General features: G+C 40.5%; 2 protein-coding genes across 6 annotated transcripts in view; both read left to right on the plus strand.

Annotated features, from left to right (window-relative positions):
- The window catches only part of brd4 (bromodomain containing 4), a 36,389-nt gene extending 30,768 nt beyond the window's left edge, over window positions 1–5,621 (plus strand). For 2 of the 3 annotated variants that reach the window (XM_084925680.1, XM_084925678.1), the window contains exons 13-19: window positions 63–866; window positions 973–1,079; window positions 1,178–1,328; window positions 1,429–1,559; window positions 1,678–1,883; window positions 2,601–2,877; window positions 3,015–5,621. In XM_084925680.1, coding sequence (XP_084781806.1) covers window positions 63–866; window positions 973–1,079; window positions 1,178–1,328; window positions 1,429–1,559; window positions 1,678–1,883; window positions 2,601–2,877; window positions 3,015–3,083 — 1,745 coding nt within the window. In that variant the 3' untranslated portion in view covers window positions 3,084–5,621. The remainder of the gene's footprint in view (window positions 1–62; window positions 867–972; window positions 1,080–1,177; window positions 1,329–1,428; window positions 1,560–1,677; window positions 1,884–2,600; window positions 2,878–3,014) is intronic. The other variant, XM_084925679.1, reaches the window with a different exon arrangement.
- Window positions 5,622–10,215: 4,594 nt separating this feature from the next.
- On the plus strand, window positions 10,216–15,293 carry lpar2a (lysophosphatidic acid receptor 2a). Of its 3 annotated transcripts, none has more exons than XM_084925686.1 (5): window positions 10,216–10,388; window positions 11,619–11,970; window positions 12,210–12,956; window positions 13,544–13,806; window positions 15,071–15,293. In XM_084925686.1, the coding sequence occupies exons 3-5, from the start codon at window positions 12,212–12,214 to the stop codon at window positions 15,116–15,118; spliced, it is 1,056 nt and encodes a 351-aa protein (XP_084781812.1). In that variant the 5' UTR covers window positions 10,216–10,388; window positions 11,619–11,970; window positions 12,210–12,211; the 3' UTR covers window positions 15,119–15,293. The 3 variants fall into 3 exon arrangements, with proteins under 3 accessions (XP_084781812.1, XP_084781813.1, XP_084781811.1); XM_084925687.1 differs by having other exon boundaries at window positions 11,708–11,970; XM_084925685.1 differs by lacking the exon at window positions 11,619–11,970 and having other exon boundaries at window positions 10,217–10,388.
- The last annotated feature ends 11 nt before the right edge of the window (window positions 15,294–15,304 follow it).

Consider the following 15,304-nt stretch of genomic DNA (forward strand, 5'->3'; position numbering starts at 1 on the left):
ACTAAAAATTGTATTTTTGCCAACAAATTCACGCTAATAAAGTTTTGCATCTTCTACCTTAGCCTTACACAGTTCCATGCCTCAGCAGCCTTCTCGGCCCAGTCACAAGGCAGCCCCTCTTCATCCCAAACCCCCTCAGCAACCAGCGCCACCTCAGCAGCCGCAGCAGCAACAACAGCAGCAGCCACCTCTGCAGCAACAGCCACCTCTGCAGCAGCAGCTCCAGCTCCAGCCTCTGCCTCAGCCCCAGCCAACAGCACCACCACCACCGCCACCACAACAGCACCAACTCCCCTCTCAGATTCTTCACTCTACTCAGCCTCTGCACCAGCGGCCTATATCCCCCCCAACACTCACACCCCAAGGCTTGTTGTCTTCTCAGCCACCCCAGATGCTGCTGGAGGATGATGAAGAGCCAGTGTCTACAACGCCAATTAACCAGTTATTCCTACCGCAGTTTCAGCAACCGCGTCAGACCCAGCAGGCTCGTCAGCAGCAGCAACAACCAGTACAGACTTCACTCCTGCAGTCTGTTCAGACACAATCTCAGCTTTCGTCTCAGACTACCTTGGCTCCTGCCCAGCACCCTGTTCAGTCCCAGGCTCAGTCAGCCCCGTCACATCAGACGCTGTCCCAACAGATGCCCTTACACCAGGCCCGCCACATGCAACATACTCAGCAGCAACAACAGCAACCACAACAGCAGCAAGTGAACTACCAACATTGTCCCATACTCCCTCCTCAGTCCCAGGGAACACAACACAAAGCGTCCATGCCCACCAATAAAACACAACAGATTATCCAGCAGCAGCAGCAGCAAGAGCAGCCCTCCCCTCGCCCGACCAAGCCTGACCCTTATAACACAGGTTGGTCGAATGAAATGGGACAGAAATATATTTTGTTACCTGGATTTTTTTTTTCCCAAATGAATCATGTTTGCAGACATCTTATTTCCCTTTCTACTGTTTACAGGTCATATGAGAGACAACCCATCCCCTCTCATGATGAATTCTCCCCAACTTCCCCAGTATCCCCCTGTGTCTCACCAGTCTCCACCTCACAACATGCAGCCTAAAAAGGTGAGAACATTTCTGTCAGGTTGGCAACTGTTTTTAACTGAAGCAGAGTTCGAGGCTCGAATAAGGTCTGACTTTGATTCAATTTGATTGACATGCAGCAAAGGGCCCCTGGGACCCAAGGTGTGTTAAAAGAGGAGAAACTTCCTCCATCACCAGTGATGAGAGGGGAGCCATTTAATCCTGCAATGAGACCAGATCATCATAAACATCCTGAGAGCAAGCCTTGTCAACCAAGCCACAGCCAACAGAGTAAGAGCTCCCTAACTACTTCTCCTTAACGTTTTCCCCCCAAAATGAAATTAAGAATTAAGAAACTGTGCAGGATATTGATTCTTCTTGTGTTGAGCAGATGTGAAGTCCATGGAAGGCTCGCGACCTGTCATCCGCTCCTCTGAGCCCAGTGGGCCACCCACCTCTTTGCAAGATAAGGAGAAGTTCAAGCAGGAGTCCAAGGCTCCTTCTGCCCCCAAAAAGGTACAGGTGGGTGCAAGAGTCAGTTTATAAAAGTAACTCATACCTCTATATACATCTGATTGTAGCCCAAAACGATTCCACCTACCAGAATTTTTGATTTGATCTCTCTGTGTCTGTTCCTCAGGATGTGAAACTGAAGAATATGGGCTCGTGGGCCAGTTTGGCACAAAAATCCACGTCTACGCCCTTATCGGCAGTGAAATCCTCGAGTGACAGTTTTGAACAATTCCGTCGGGCTGCTCGGGAGAAAGAGGAGAGGGAGAAGGCCCTGAAGGCCCAAGCTGAGCAGGCAGAAAAAGACAGGCTACGCAGAGAGCAAGACAAACTACGGTGAGATTGTCAGTAACAAATACAAAAGGGGCAAAAAGCAGCAGTGATTGAGGAGATTCGTGTCCTGTATTTATTGTATATCTGCTTGAAAAAGTCATGACAGAATAATATAAAGTATATTATAGTTAACTGTGTCTATAGCAATGCGCAGTCATTCAATGAATTTGAATGACTGCAAATATCTGTTTGAGCTGCTTGATGTTTAATACACAGTGTGAATTCCTGGATTTAAAGATATCGTATGCCCTCTTGTGGTCATATTTTATGACTGCACCAGCCACAGAGATTAAAGTGTACTGAAAGGGCACAGTAGCAGAGGAAATTGATTTAAAAATGATCAGATCTGACAAGGTTATCATGGAATATCATTAATCATGAGCCTGTCGACCCTCCACTTCTGTCTGATGATTTTCATGCAAGAGGCCACTGAACGAGCTTTTAATTTTTCATCTATTGTAGATGTTGAACTGCTCAGTAATAAGGAATAGTCCAGTAAACAATAAGGGTCCTAACACCCTCTTTTTAAAAATAAATACATTTTTTAAAAAAATGCTTGTAGTAATCTTTGTGATGATCCTGTTTTTGTGGGCTTTAAGTGTCCTGTGTGAGGCCCAGCAGGGCACCACATGTATATGTGAGGACATCGCTTATGTAGCCATGAACCCCCTTCAGCAACATGCTGAGCGTTTGACTGATGGCTGTTGCTCTGCTTTCCAGAGGTCGGGATGAAGAGGAGGTCATGGAGCAAAGCAGAAGGATGCACGATGAGCCTCGCAGACGTCTTGAGCAGCCACACATTCAAGCCCCGTCACAACAACAACATCAGCAGCAGCAACAGCAGCAGCAGCAGTCGGTGCAGCAGGAGTCCCAGCCTCCCGCCATTCAGCAGCCTCCTCAACCTCCCACACCGCCTCAGCTCACCACACAGAACCAGTTAGACCAAGAGAGAGAGAGGGCCCGCCTACGAGAGCAAGAGAGAAGGAGGCGGGAAGCGGTGAGATGATTTTTCTAGGTTTAACCCTTCTGGGATCTGTGGGGGTCTTGAGCTGTGATACCACCCACTATGTAAAACAAAAGGTAGTGAACTGTTTGAACATAAACAATAATGGCTGTTCTCTTCTCTCTCTACAGATGGCAGCGACTATTGACATGAATTTCCAAAGTGACTTAATGGCTATCTTTGAGGAGAACCTGTTTTGAGAAGAAGAGCAACTGAAACAAAACTGCAAAAAAGAAAGAAAAAAGAAAGAAAGGGAGAAAAAAGATGTAAACCTCCTCTAAAGTAAGAATGTGGAGATCAGGCAGCAGAGAGGGACACGGACTGTACGTATACGTGACGGGCCCTGTTGAGACTGAGTACAAACACTGGACGGGCGGTCACAGCTTGGTTTGCCCATGTGGACTGAACACAAACATCACACAGGGACGAGTCGCTTAGTTTTGGATGTCGTTTTCCTGGATATTTAGCATTACCTGGCTGATATCGCGTAACAGGGAAAAAGCGGACCCCTGATGGCAGCGCTGCCTTTTTCACACTTGGTTTTTACAGTGTGTGCGTGTGTGTCTGTGGGTACAACGGTAACCACAAGCGTGAAGACATCCCACTGATAATGTTCAGACAGACTGCAGAGACACTGAGAGAACTGCCAGATGTCTGAGTTGGTGAAGAAGACTGATCTTTATGTGTTCTGTTTTGTTTCTTGTAAGTGAAAATATTACTTTTTTGTTTTGTTTTGTTTTGTTTTCGGTTTTTGTTTTTTGTTTTTTTTTGGGGGGGGGCTACTTCCATACTGTAAATCATGTATATTTCTCAGCAGAGAAGGTACAGTTTGCCTTACACCTCTTTTTCCTAAACTGACCATTATCTTCTGTGGCCTGCACAAACGGACAAACAAACATTTGCAGACGAGGCGAGGAGCAGTGCAGACCTTTTTTCATTATCTAGTATCTACTGTAAAGAAGTATTTTCTTATACTACAATAACTGTTTATTTTGAATCTCTTTTCTTTCTTTTTTCCTTCCTCTTTGAATCTTCTCACCAACACACTCCGCCAGCTACTTCTATGCCAAACAACCCCTGATATCTTTTATGCTAAATTACTTGTCCTAAAACATTTGGTAGCTAGTTAAAAAAAAAAAAAAACTAAAAAAAAATACCCTCAATATATGCATTATCATAGTTTCAGCAAGTATTTATCAAAGACAGAGTCAGTCAAGTTTTTTCCATCTTGCCTTTTATTTTTTAATTTAAAGCTACAGTAGGAAATCGGTAGCAGAAGAAGGAGAGAGTCCGGTCGTTTCTAAGCTTTAGTTCTGAGTTTTCACTACAAATGTCGCACCATCGTTTGTATCACACTTTTAGACACACTGTTGGAGAAGTTTTTCTGAGTGGCCGGTTCACAACAGTCACTACTGGGTCAGTCAAGCCCCCTATTGTTCCCTCTGATGAAGGTGGGACTATCAGGGGAATTAGACAAACATCTTTCTGTAGCTGTTACTTCAATCAGGTTAGTAAAGTAGTAGACTGGAGAGAGCTCCCTGTTAGATTTTTCACATCGAATCGTCTTCTAGTTCACCGAGGGCACAGTGTTGACAGTATAAACTAAAAAGAAACAGTTACACAAGTCAAGAAACAGAAAATGCTGAAAAAACAGTTTTGATTTCTATCTTTGTTCTTGTTTGATAAAATTGTGGATGTGACTCTTCTAATTATGTTCTTGGAGACATTTGTTTGAGCGGGGATCGACTGAAATCCGAATACATCTCGTCCTTTCTACTTGTCTCTTATGGTGTTTTTTCTCCAGTGCCTGTATTGTATTGCAGTTCTCGTTGGCTTATATTACACTTTGACCGGGTTTAGAAAGGGGCGAGTCAGCAGTGGGCGGTGTAATATTTAAGTGGGGTGGGAGATTTTTTTGAAGGAGTTTGTGTATAAAAAAACAAACAAAACAAAAAACACACAACAAGAAAAAAAGAAAGAAAGGGAAAAAAGAAAAAAGTAATAAAAAAGGAAAAGACAGCGTTTTATACTTTACCCGTTACCAATATTCGGGTTTTAAAGTTAGTTTTAGCTGGACTTCTATGAGTGTACACACCTGACAACTACTTTCTCATTTTGTTCAATCAGCACATTTTAGATAGATCTGTTTCAGTGTCACCACACTAGCGTTTGAGTCTGGTCTGTGAGTGTGACTGTAAATTTGGATGGCTGTATGACTGTGTGTGTGTGTGTTTCATTCTTTTCTCAGTGTGTGGTGCAGGGAGGTCTGTTTCCCGATGTAGATAAGCAGTCTGTTAATGAGAATAAAAAGATGGGTGAGTACTTCAGGAGAACTCGTTTCTGTGCTTGAGTCACATCTTTTAATTTCTATGAAGTCCACGATATATAACTATATAATTTTATTATTAGATTGGTTTTGAAAGGGTAAAAAACAAAATATCATTCCTTTTTAGCCTTTTTTTCCCTTGTCATAATAACTGTTGGACATAATGTGCCATGAGTTTTACGGAGAATGTGCTGACCTGCAGCTCAGCCCAGAGTTTGCTTTATTCAGGTATCTTATTTTGTTACATTTGTTCTGTTTTGGGGGTTTTGTTCAGACATTTTCCTCGATTATCGTATGTGAGTGGTCTATCGAGGTCTCTGATTAAGTCTGTTATGATCATTGAATAAACTCATCTCTCTCTTTTTTTTTTTAATTTTTTTTTTTTTATAGAAAATAAAAAAATAAACAAAGATTTCCTCTTTCCAGTCTCTTTCTGTTTGAAATCTAATGGAGCTTGTGTGCAGCACAGTCTCAACTGGGAGCAGATAGTTGGGATTACTATGAAGAATGACAAATGTTCCCTGTAATTTTCCCTAAACACAGACTAAATGAGCACAGGGCTGTGCTTATTTAGTCTCAAGAAAGCCCGAGTTTAAAAACGAATGCAATCTCCTGTATTTATGAAATTAAAAAATTGCATTTTTATATTGAGTTCTGCATCATACTTCACAGGTATGAACAAAAAGTCAAAGAGACAGCTTTTGTAACATACCTGCAGAAAGCAGCACTTTGTACATGGGGCACAGCTAATTAGTCAGAAAACATTGGCTAAGCGGGTTTCTTACGGTTCTTGCTGTAATAATACATTCTTCAGACTGCTAATGTATTATTTCAAGCTGTTTACTAATGTTATCAAGTAGGAAAATATAGAAATTTAGGATGTCTTATTTTGAAGGTACTTGTCGGAAGTGATGTTATTGTATTATGTCTGACTTGATGCCAAACTGGGCACAATGCCAAACGCCCTCTGGTGGTCACATTGGAAAATTTAGAGCGAGCGCATTGTGTAACAAGTTAGACTGAATACGTGTATAAGAATTGTTAATATAGACTGAAGTTAAGGTCACGTCAGATGTTTACTAGAGGGACATTACAAATAATTAACTGCGGGCTTGGCCCACATGCGCCGTTATAACTGCTTTTAGGTTAGTCAAGATAGGAAAGGTCAATATCTATAATATTATTATTATTATTATTATTATTATTATTATTATTATTATTATTAACGTTCACTGCCCTCTGGCGGTCAAAGGCAGGAACTACATTTCAACACGTCTTTTCGCCGTCAATACAAACTTATAAGGGACTAACATTTCTGAACCTAATTTAAAGATAAAGTATTAAGCATACTCATATGAAAGCGCCTAAATTAAATATGATTTTTAACTTATCAGGTTATATTTATTTATATCGCTGAGTACCTTTGGGCATTCCTTTTTAGCCCTCTCATTTATCCATGCTTTGGACAGGCACTACATTAGAAGTGCACAAGATTGTGACCCCGTGACTTTATTAGTTATTATACAATATTCATTTAAAACACAAATTCCCGAAGATATATTCAGCTGCATTAATGGACGTTGCTCACACGCGCAGCTTAATAACAGTTTGTTTTTCTTTGGGTTAATAAATAGTCCTTTACTAAAGTGAACGTTCACTGCCCTCTTGCGGTCAAAACGCGGAACTACTGCACTTATAAGCGTCAAGTTGCCGCAAATAACAATTTAAAACGTATATTTCCTGTACGTAATTTCAAAAATAAATGTAGCAAACAAACTGACGTGTTTAAAAAAACAACAGTAAAAACGTAAAAAAGTAAGTAAAAAAGTAAAAAGTAAAAAAAAAAAAATCTTGGCTAATTGTTAGTTGTATCAATTTTATTTTTATTTATCAAGTTATATTTGTTACTTCTAAATCAATCAAAAATAGTGTCACACTTCTGTATAAAATGATCATCAGTGATTTCCAGTTTGGGCTAGGAAACGTGCCATCACTTCCGCTAATTAATTTCAAAATAAAGTAGTAAATTTAAAATTAAGTAAATATTACCCTTCGTTTCAGTCTATACATCTCTGTGCTTTGAATTGTCAGTGCGATTATTACATGAATTAGTAACAGTTGACCAGTTTACTGTAGCAGAGCTGCCATTTTCCCATCCAAATCAAGCAATACAGAGCTCTACCTGCGACTGAAAAACTCACCTCACACAACACATTGGTTTACTGTTATTATTATTCTTTTATTACAATACTTCAAAGTATAAAGATAAAAAATTAAAATAATTATGGTCACGTTACAGCCTTCAGAGGTTGTTGAACGAAATACGCCACAGTATGCTTTTTTAATGTAGTGTAGTTCCACAAATGACCGCAAGAGGGCATAAAAACATTAAGTAATGCTATTTGATCACCTCTGTCAATAACAGAAATAAACTTCTACCACCGTGTTTGCTGTTTCAGATATTAAGTGAGATAGCATGTATTTATTACTGGTGTATCATTCATTTAATAAATAGCTTTACCTACTTATTAATATTACTCTACACAACTAGAACAGGAAATTTACTGTGTATTTATTAAAGATCAAGAGTATCTTACTACACTCATCTATACAGATCTCGGGATTTATCACAGGATCTGACTTGGACGTCGCTTTCCACATTTCTTTCAGCTGTTCCTTCAGCTCTTGGTATTGGGATGTAGTCAATAGAAAAGAGACCACTGTGCCTGATTGAAGTCCAACCGGTAGTATTATCAACCTGCTTCAATTATGTTCCATAGGGTTTGCACGGCTTGCAACCTGGGTCCTGTCGGCATTGCTATACCCCCTCTTAATGTCAACCACCTCATCTTATCTGCTATTGATACATTTCATGCTTAGTCTTCCACAGCATTGCATTTTCCTCCTCCTGATCATCTGTTTTCTGCTATGTGAGATACTCTCTTAACTCTGATGTGCATAAGGTGCATAAGATGCATAAAATCAACCGGTCAGGTTGTTTTCTTAATGAAAACTTTCTATCACTTCATGTTCCAGCTATTCCTCAAAAAAACATGTTTTTGATATCATGCCATTTTGCAGGCTTCCAGGTTCAGGGAGGTTTACAGCACAGAGTTTGGCTTCAGTGTCTGCCTTACTGTGGTCAGCTATGTCAGAAAGAAAGGAAAGGTTGTTGTGATGATTAATATCAATGGTGGATAAAAATACCAGAAAGAAATAAACAGAACTGATCACATTCTACAACAAGGCCAAAGGAGGTGTAGACCCCATAGACCAGATATGTTGGCATCTACACTTGCAAATGTCAAAACAGAGGCTGCCCATGGTGCTGTGGTACAACTGGACATCACCAGCCTGAATGCTTACACCTTTTTCATGGGTCAGCACCCTGAATTCAAGAATGGTATCACCAATGCACGATAGGTCTTCCTCACTGCGCTCTCAAAAGAGCTTGTCACACCAAACATGAGAAGTGGACTGTGATCAGCGAACCAATGGTAAGTTGTGGGGTGACAAAAGCCACAACTCAGCCACAGGAAAAAAGCAGACAGGGCTAACCAAATGCCATGTACCTGTGTGAAGTAATTACAGTCAGAAACAGACAGTGTCTCACAAGTGAAAAGAGAGAGAAACTGTATGGACAGTGACACACACACACAAAGTGGATGTTGTTGGTTTGTCTCTTTTTGTCCCAATTTACAAAATGTTTTAAAAATTTAAAAATAGTGAAAAATACAAAATTAAAACAATGATTGATTCTTGTGTAGACCAACATATAATACAAATGATTCTTCTTAACCAAAAATGACACCAAATGAAAATAAAAACACACTGATTCTAGACATTTTTGACCCGGTGATGGAAACGTGCAGGGTCCAGTCACTCATGCATCTAAAGATTAACCTTCCACAGAGTTTCAGGGTGCTCAAAGGTGTATACATGTCTTGATATTTAGTTGCATCTCTCTCCACATAGTATCATTGGTGTGATCAAAAGCTATAACTCAAGGTGACCGAGAATTGTGTATTTTTAGGGCAGTGTGTGTTTATGGCTGTATCTGAAATGTCATACTTTTTTGCAATTTGGTGAAAACACTGGGTCGTGGGAGAGAAATGCTGTCAGAAATCTGGTTTTGGTGATTTAAAGAGCAGCATCGTTGATTTGCTGGTGTTATTTTCAATATCATCAGTCTGTATATGTAACATGGTTAGATTTAAACAATGAAAAGACTGTTTATAAACATTTTTAACATATATCAAACGTGTCTTAGAAATATATATATGTATTTTTTTTTTATCAGAAAACAAACTTCTCACACATCTGTTAACTCACAGGATAGCACAAAGCCACCCACTTACGCAAATCTGCATCTTTGATACTAGTTTTGCACTGTTTAAAACGTTAGATTTAAATCAGGTAGTCACTGTTTTCCAGCCTTTTTTTTTTCTTCTTAATGATTTTAAGTCACAAAGCTATTAGAATTTACAACAGTGATGAGTCACTTTCATTTGTTGACCTGGAGCAACATTGTGTGGAGTACAGGAATAATCACTCCGACTGCAATGCGTGACCGCGGCCACTGGAGGGCAGTAAACCTTCGCGATTCAACATTCACACTGTTCTAATACTGCAAAAATTAAATAACCTTTAAATACAAATACTCTCAACAAATGTGCAGTACTGTGGTAATTTAGTCCACGTTATTAAAAACAGTGCTGTTATCACTATAGTGATTTTTCCCTCAGTGTAAATGTCTTTCTATAGTCAGTACAAATTAAGAATTTGAACTCAGAAAGCTGAGGGGGGGGGGGGTTCTGCGTGTGTTTCTTCTGTTCTTCTGCATTACTGTTTCTAATTCGAGGTGCATTTTCCTTTGTATTCCTCACTGATAAAACTCCTCCAGCAGGTCCCAAAGCTATTTCAAATTTAGTTCATGTTTAGCCTTAAACAGAGTTTCTGTTGTCTGATTTTTCAAGCTGTACGTGGAGGCAGCACCGATACCTGTCAGTCAGGTCCAGCTGATCCTCATTCAGAAAGGCGTCGGCTTGAAAACGTGCGGTCGCCTGAACACTTAACAGTGAAAATAACCAGAGGGTCTTCTGTTTTCCTTTCAAATGGCACCCAACACCCCCTGTTTCATGTCGGACCTGTCTTGATGGAGGACACGCTAAGACGGACGGTAGGGTTCATGTCGTAATTTACTTAATTATTTATTTTACATGTTAAAAGTCTACATGAGATTAAGTTACACGAGCGGGTATTAGTGACACATAGCTTACTTCGCTTCAGGTCTGAACAGGTTGTATTAACGGAAATGTCTTACTTTCCGACTTTTATCTCCTTTAACCCCAGCTGTCTCAGAAAGAGCACTGTTTTAGACTCTAGACGCACACCTGAAACTCTAAATTCACAACGAAAGCCTTGCGTGTGCGCACAAAACCAGAATTTCTTGCGCATTTTCTTTCTTCAGATTTCTAATGCCGCACGTACGCACGGTCTTACTGCTTTTGTAATACTTTTTACTATTAATGTTGTTTTGGATCATTGCACTTGGACGAGGCCAATTAACAATCCAATCCAGCCCTAAATCAATGCAGAGACGTCCATGTTTTAACACTTGAGACTAAAGTCACTGCTGGGTGTACCATGACTCAGATACGGGAATTATTTGCACAATCGTGTCAGAGGTGTTTTTACAACAAGTGATATGGGTGCAAAGAATCACTTTTAGTTCAGTCTTTGTAGAAGAATGTCTTTACCTCAGAAGTCACTTAACATGAATTATTCAAGCATAAAAAGGTCTCCAACTTGTGAGATGAACCAGTGTTGAGTCAACAGAAAAAAATAGCAAAATTGAGCAAATTCTAAGTTTGATCTGTAGCCATTTGTTATTAACAGCCTGTGGTGAAAACACATAATTTGTTCTCCTTTCTTTAGTTGATGACAACAGAATTAGACAGGCAGAAAAGTAGTGTATTCTTACACCAATAAGGTGATTCTTCCGTGTGTCCTTCAAAAAATGAGGAAACTGGATAAGTGTAGGACCAAAAAAGAAGGGGTCAAAACAAAACATAAAATGAACAGTATCTGAAAGTAATGTCCTTAAGAAATGGGAAAGACCTGACACAGGAGGGCCTCTGGTGTTTCAGTTGATCCATCAACTGTTCACTAAAGTCTCATCAGAAATGCTTTCGGTGGAAACGGGGAGAACAGGATGAGGTCTGCCAAATTACACAAGAACTAAACCGAAAATCGGTGGCAACAGCCCTTATGAAGTGATGAATCCAAATTTTGCATTTTTGGTTTAAATCCTTGTCAGAGTGTACACATGAGGTCAAGACAGAAGTACAACAGTGAGTGTCTTCAGCACTTTCTAAAATTCTAAAGCCATTTCTTTTCTGCATTTTAGTCTGTGGTGCTGGGAAGCTTGTCAAAATTGTACAGTCAGATTTTGATCCACCATGGAATACTCTGGAAAGTGATGTCTCCATTTTTCAGCATTGCAGCAATCCAAAAAACAGTGGCAATGCAGTAAAAGCATATTTGGATAGGAAAAAGCTCCCCATTGGATCACTAGCAGACATGGATTGGCCTCCCCAGAGCCTGGACCTCAAACATTATTGAAACAGTGTGGGATCATCTAGACAGAGCACGGAACAAAAGGCAACCAACATCCAAAGAAGAGCTCTGTCCTTCAAGCAGCTTGGAGAAGTATTCCTGAAGTGTACTTGAGAGCGTTCCAGCTGTGCTGAAGAACAAAGGTTTTCATCCCAAACGTTGACTTTAAAGCTTGTTAGAATTGCTCAAACTCTGTTTTTGCTTCATATACTAAATTTTTATGCATGTTTGCACACTTTTCAAGAAATCCATTGATCCAATTTTCCACTTTCCACTATATGCAAATGGGATGTGGCTCAAGACTGGGAAAAAAAAATTCAATGTTGACTCACTTCTTGTAGACAGCGGGTTAACATCTTGAACATGCACTTTGTGTCTGCAGGTATGGCCACAGAGAGCATTGTGGAGAATACCTGTTACTACAACGAGAATGTCACCTTCTTCTACAAAGTGGTGAATAAGACGATCAGTACGGGATGGAATACACGGGACTATGTTGTCATTGGACTGGGCTTGACAGTATGTGTTATTGTACTCCTGGCCAACTTGCTGGTGATGATAGCCATTTTTATGAACCGCCGCTTTCACTTTCCTATCTACTATCTCCTGGGGAACATGGCTGCAGCAGACCTGTTTGCAGGTATTGCTTATACCAACCTGATGTTGCACACAGGCCCGTGGACTAGAACACTTACCAAGGAGCAGTGGTATATCCGCGGCGCTTTGATTGACATCAGCTTGACAGCCTCTGTGGCCAACCTCCTTGCTGTCGCTGTGGAGCGACACCAGACCATCATCACCATGCAGCTTCACAGCACTATGCCAAAGCGGCGTGTGGTGCTGCTGATAGTATGCATCTGGGCCACAGGTATCATCATGGGCCTGGTGCCGACATTTTGGAACTGTGAGTGTGATCTTAAGGACTGCTCCACCCTTGCGCCGCTCTACAGCCGCCGCTTCCTTATCTTCTGGGCAGTCCTCAACCTGCTCACGTTCTTCGTTATGGTGGCCGTGTATACTCGAATCTTTATCTACGTGAAGAACCAGAGTAAGAACACGTCTCAACAAGTCACAGAGATCCGACAGCAGACTGTTGTCAACCTGATGAAGACGATATCCATGGTCCTGGGTGAGGAGCTGTTTACTTTTCGGTCAAAGGGGAAGTTAGAATAGTTTCATTTCTAATAAGCTTGAAAATTTTAGCACTCTTAAATTACTAACGTACATTGTACAAAACTTTAACATACTGATAGTCGTTGGCGGCATTATTTTCAGATTTTTGCAGGAAAGCATAGTGACTTTTATTGAATTTCACTTCATATGAACTTTCAGTATTGTTTTCTGTAGTAAAGCTGACTATTGTTGATGTGCTTTATCTCACTGATCTTAGTTTTAATGCTTGGCGTGTGTACACCCAGTCATTTATCAACCAGTTTTGCAGCTCTTGTTTGTCAGATCATACCCGATTACTGCTGATCTTTTAAGCTGATAGATTGTTAGGATTTCCGAGTAAAACTGACATGGATTTATCGTCCTAATACAACTTTTTCTTTAGGTGACTCATCTCCTGAGCATAAATGAGTTCTCTCTGGCAACAAGCCTTGAAATTAAGCAAGCAAGCTACCAGTATGACCCAAGAGACTCTGGTGTGTCATTACGTCACATCTTTAAATGAAGTTTACTTCCAGTTCTTATCAACAGTTTGCATCTCTGCAGGTGCCTTTGTAATTTGCTGGACGCCTGGCCTCGTGACTCTCTTACTGGATGGACTGTTGGGTAAAGAGAGTCATGCCAACCGCTATGAGAAATACTGTTTGTTCATAGCTGAGTGCAACTCTCTGGTCAATCCTATCATCTATTCCCTACGGGACGATGAGATGCGGAGGACGTTCAAGTGGATCCTGTGCTCTCTGTGTCGGAGAGGTGTTCATCAGCAGAGGCAACTTTCACTAGTCAAGAGGGGCACATCTCTGCAAGAGGTACCCTCACTTATTAGGGTGTTGACCGGGTGGTGCAGAATACAACCTGTGAAATGTAAACCTTAGACCAGGGGTGGCCAACTCCAGGCCTTGAGAGCTGGTGTCCTGCAGGTTTTAGATGTGTCCTTTATTCATCACAGCTGATATAATGGCTAAATTACCTCCTCAACATGTCTTGAAGTTCTCCAGAGGCCTGGTAATGAACTAATCATTTGATTCAGGCGTGTTGACCCAGGGTGATATCTAAAACCTGCAGGACACCGGCACTCGAGGCCTGGAGTTGGCCACTCCTGCCTTAGACCTTCAAAGCACTTTAAAAAAGGTACCCCAAAATAGTCTTTGGGGCATTTTTTTCAAACTTGAGATTATTCTTCATTGCTTCAGGTTTCATTTGTGTTTCTCACATTTCTTCACAATGAGTCATGAGAGCTTTCACCTTCCATTTCTGCTCTATATGCAAGTTAACAATATGATGCATAAAAGTATTATTGTGTTTCCTGTCCTGGGCCTTGTTCCACAAAGCAGGTTCAGCAAAATCAGAGTGTAACATTGAGCTAAGAGGTTTGATCATAGTTGGTTCAATCCACTGTATGTTCATATGATAACCACTTTCTGATGCCAAGATTCACCATGGGAATGGGTAGAAGATGAGCCTCCATTTTTATTTCAATATCAGGGGCGACTTGAGGTTCAGTATCTTGCCCAAGGATACATAGACTGGAGGAGTCGGGGATCAGTCCACCAACTCTTTGTGTGATATTGCCAAAAAACAAAAAAGGATCAAGAGTCATTCGTTCAGTCCTCATTTACATAAGATTTACAAGACTATTTTAGAATCTGTCTTTAGTGCACACATCTCCAACACAACATACGAGTCTTCACTGAACAGTATTTTGCCTCAAAAGCTTCATGCAGATTGGGGATGGGATTCAGAGAGAGCCTGCCAGTGAGCAGGTTAATTTCAGTCATTTACTCAAAATTGGTACTCTTCCTGAAACAGAAAACCAAGTGTGTCTCATCTAAGTATTAACAAACAAGAGTTTTCACTAAACCTGCTTCCTGGAAAAGGCCCTGATTAGATACAGAATAATTTTTTTTGAGTCTTTAAACACCACTGGGTAAAAGTGGTTAAAGGAAACACTGAATTAAACTGCTAAATGTAAATTGAGTCCATTGTCACTATAAAATATTATGCCTCTACCTTGAAATTCATAAGATATTTCTTCTGTGTTATGTTACCTTCAAATTATTTTCTTTCCTACAGGAAACACTTGGCTCTGGCCTGAAGTCAGAAGCAGAGGCCTTGTGTTAGGACGACATCAAGAAAGACAACGCCTGGTCAGTGACTAGGTTATAACGGCAGATCAAACATAATTTAAGTAAGATGTATAGATCAGTTAATTCTTCTAGATATCAGCCAAATTCTGCAAAGCTCACTTTTCCATGTTTGCTTTTTAATACTGAATTAAAGGCTGAACAAGACTTTTTTTTTTTTTTT

The sequence above is a fragment of the Perissodus microlepis genome, chromosome 4 (assembly GCF_051167445.1).
Source record: "Perissodus microlepis isolate ML-2025 ecotype Zambia chromosome 4, ASM5116744v1, whole genome shotgun sequence".
In the NCBI taxonomy this organism is placed as follows: domain Eukaryota; kingdom Metazoa; phylum Chordata; class Actinopteri; order Cichliformes; family Cichlidae; genus Perissodus; species Perissodus microlepis.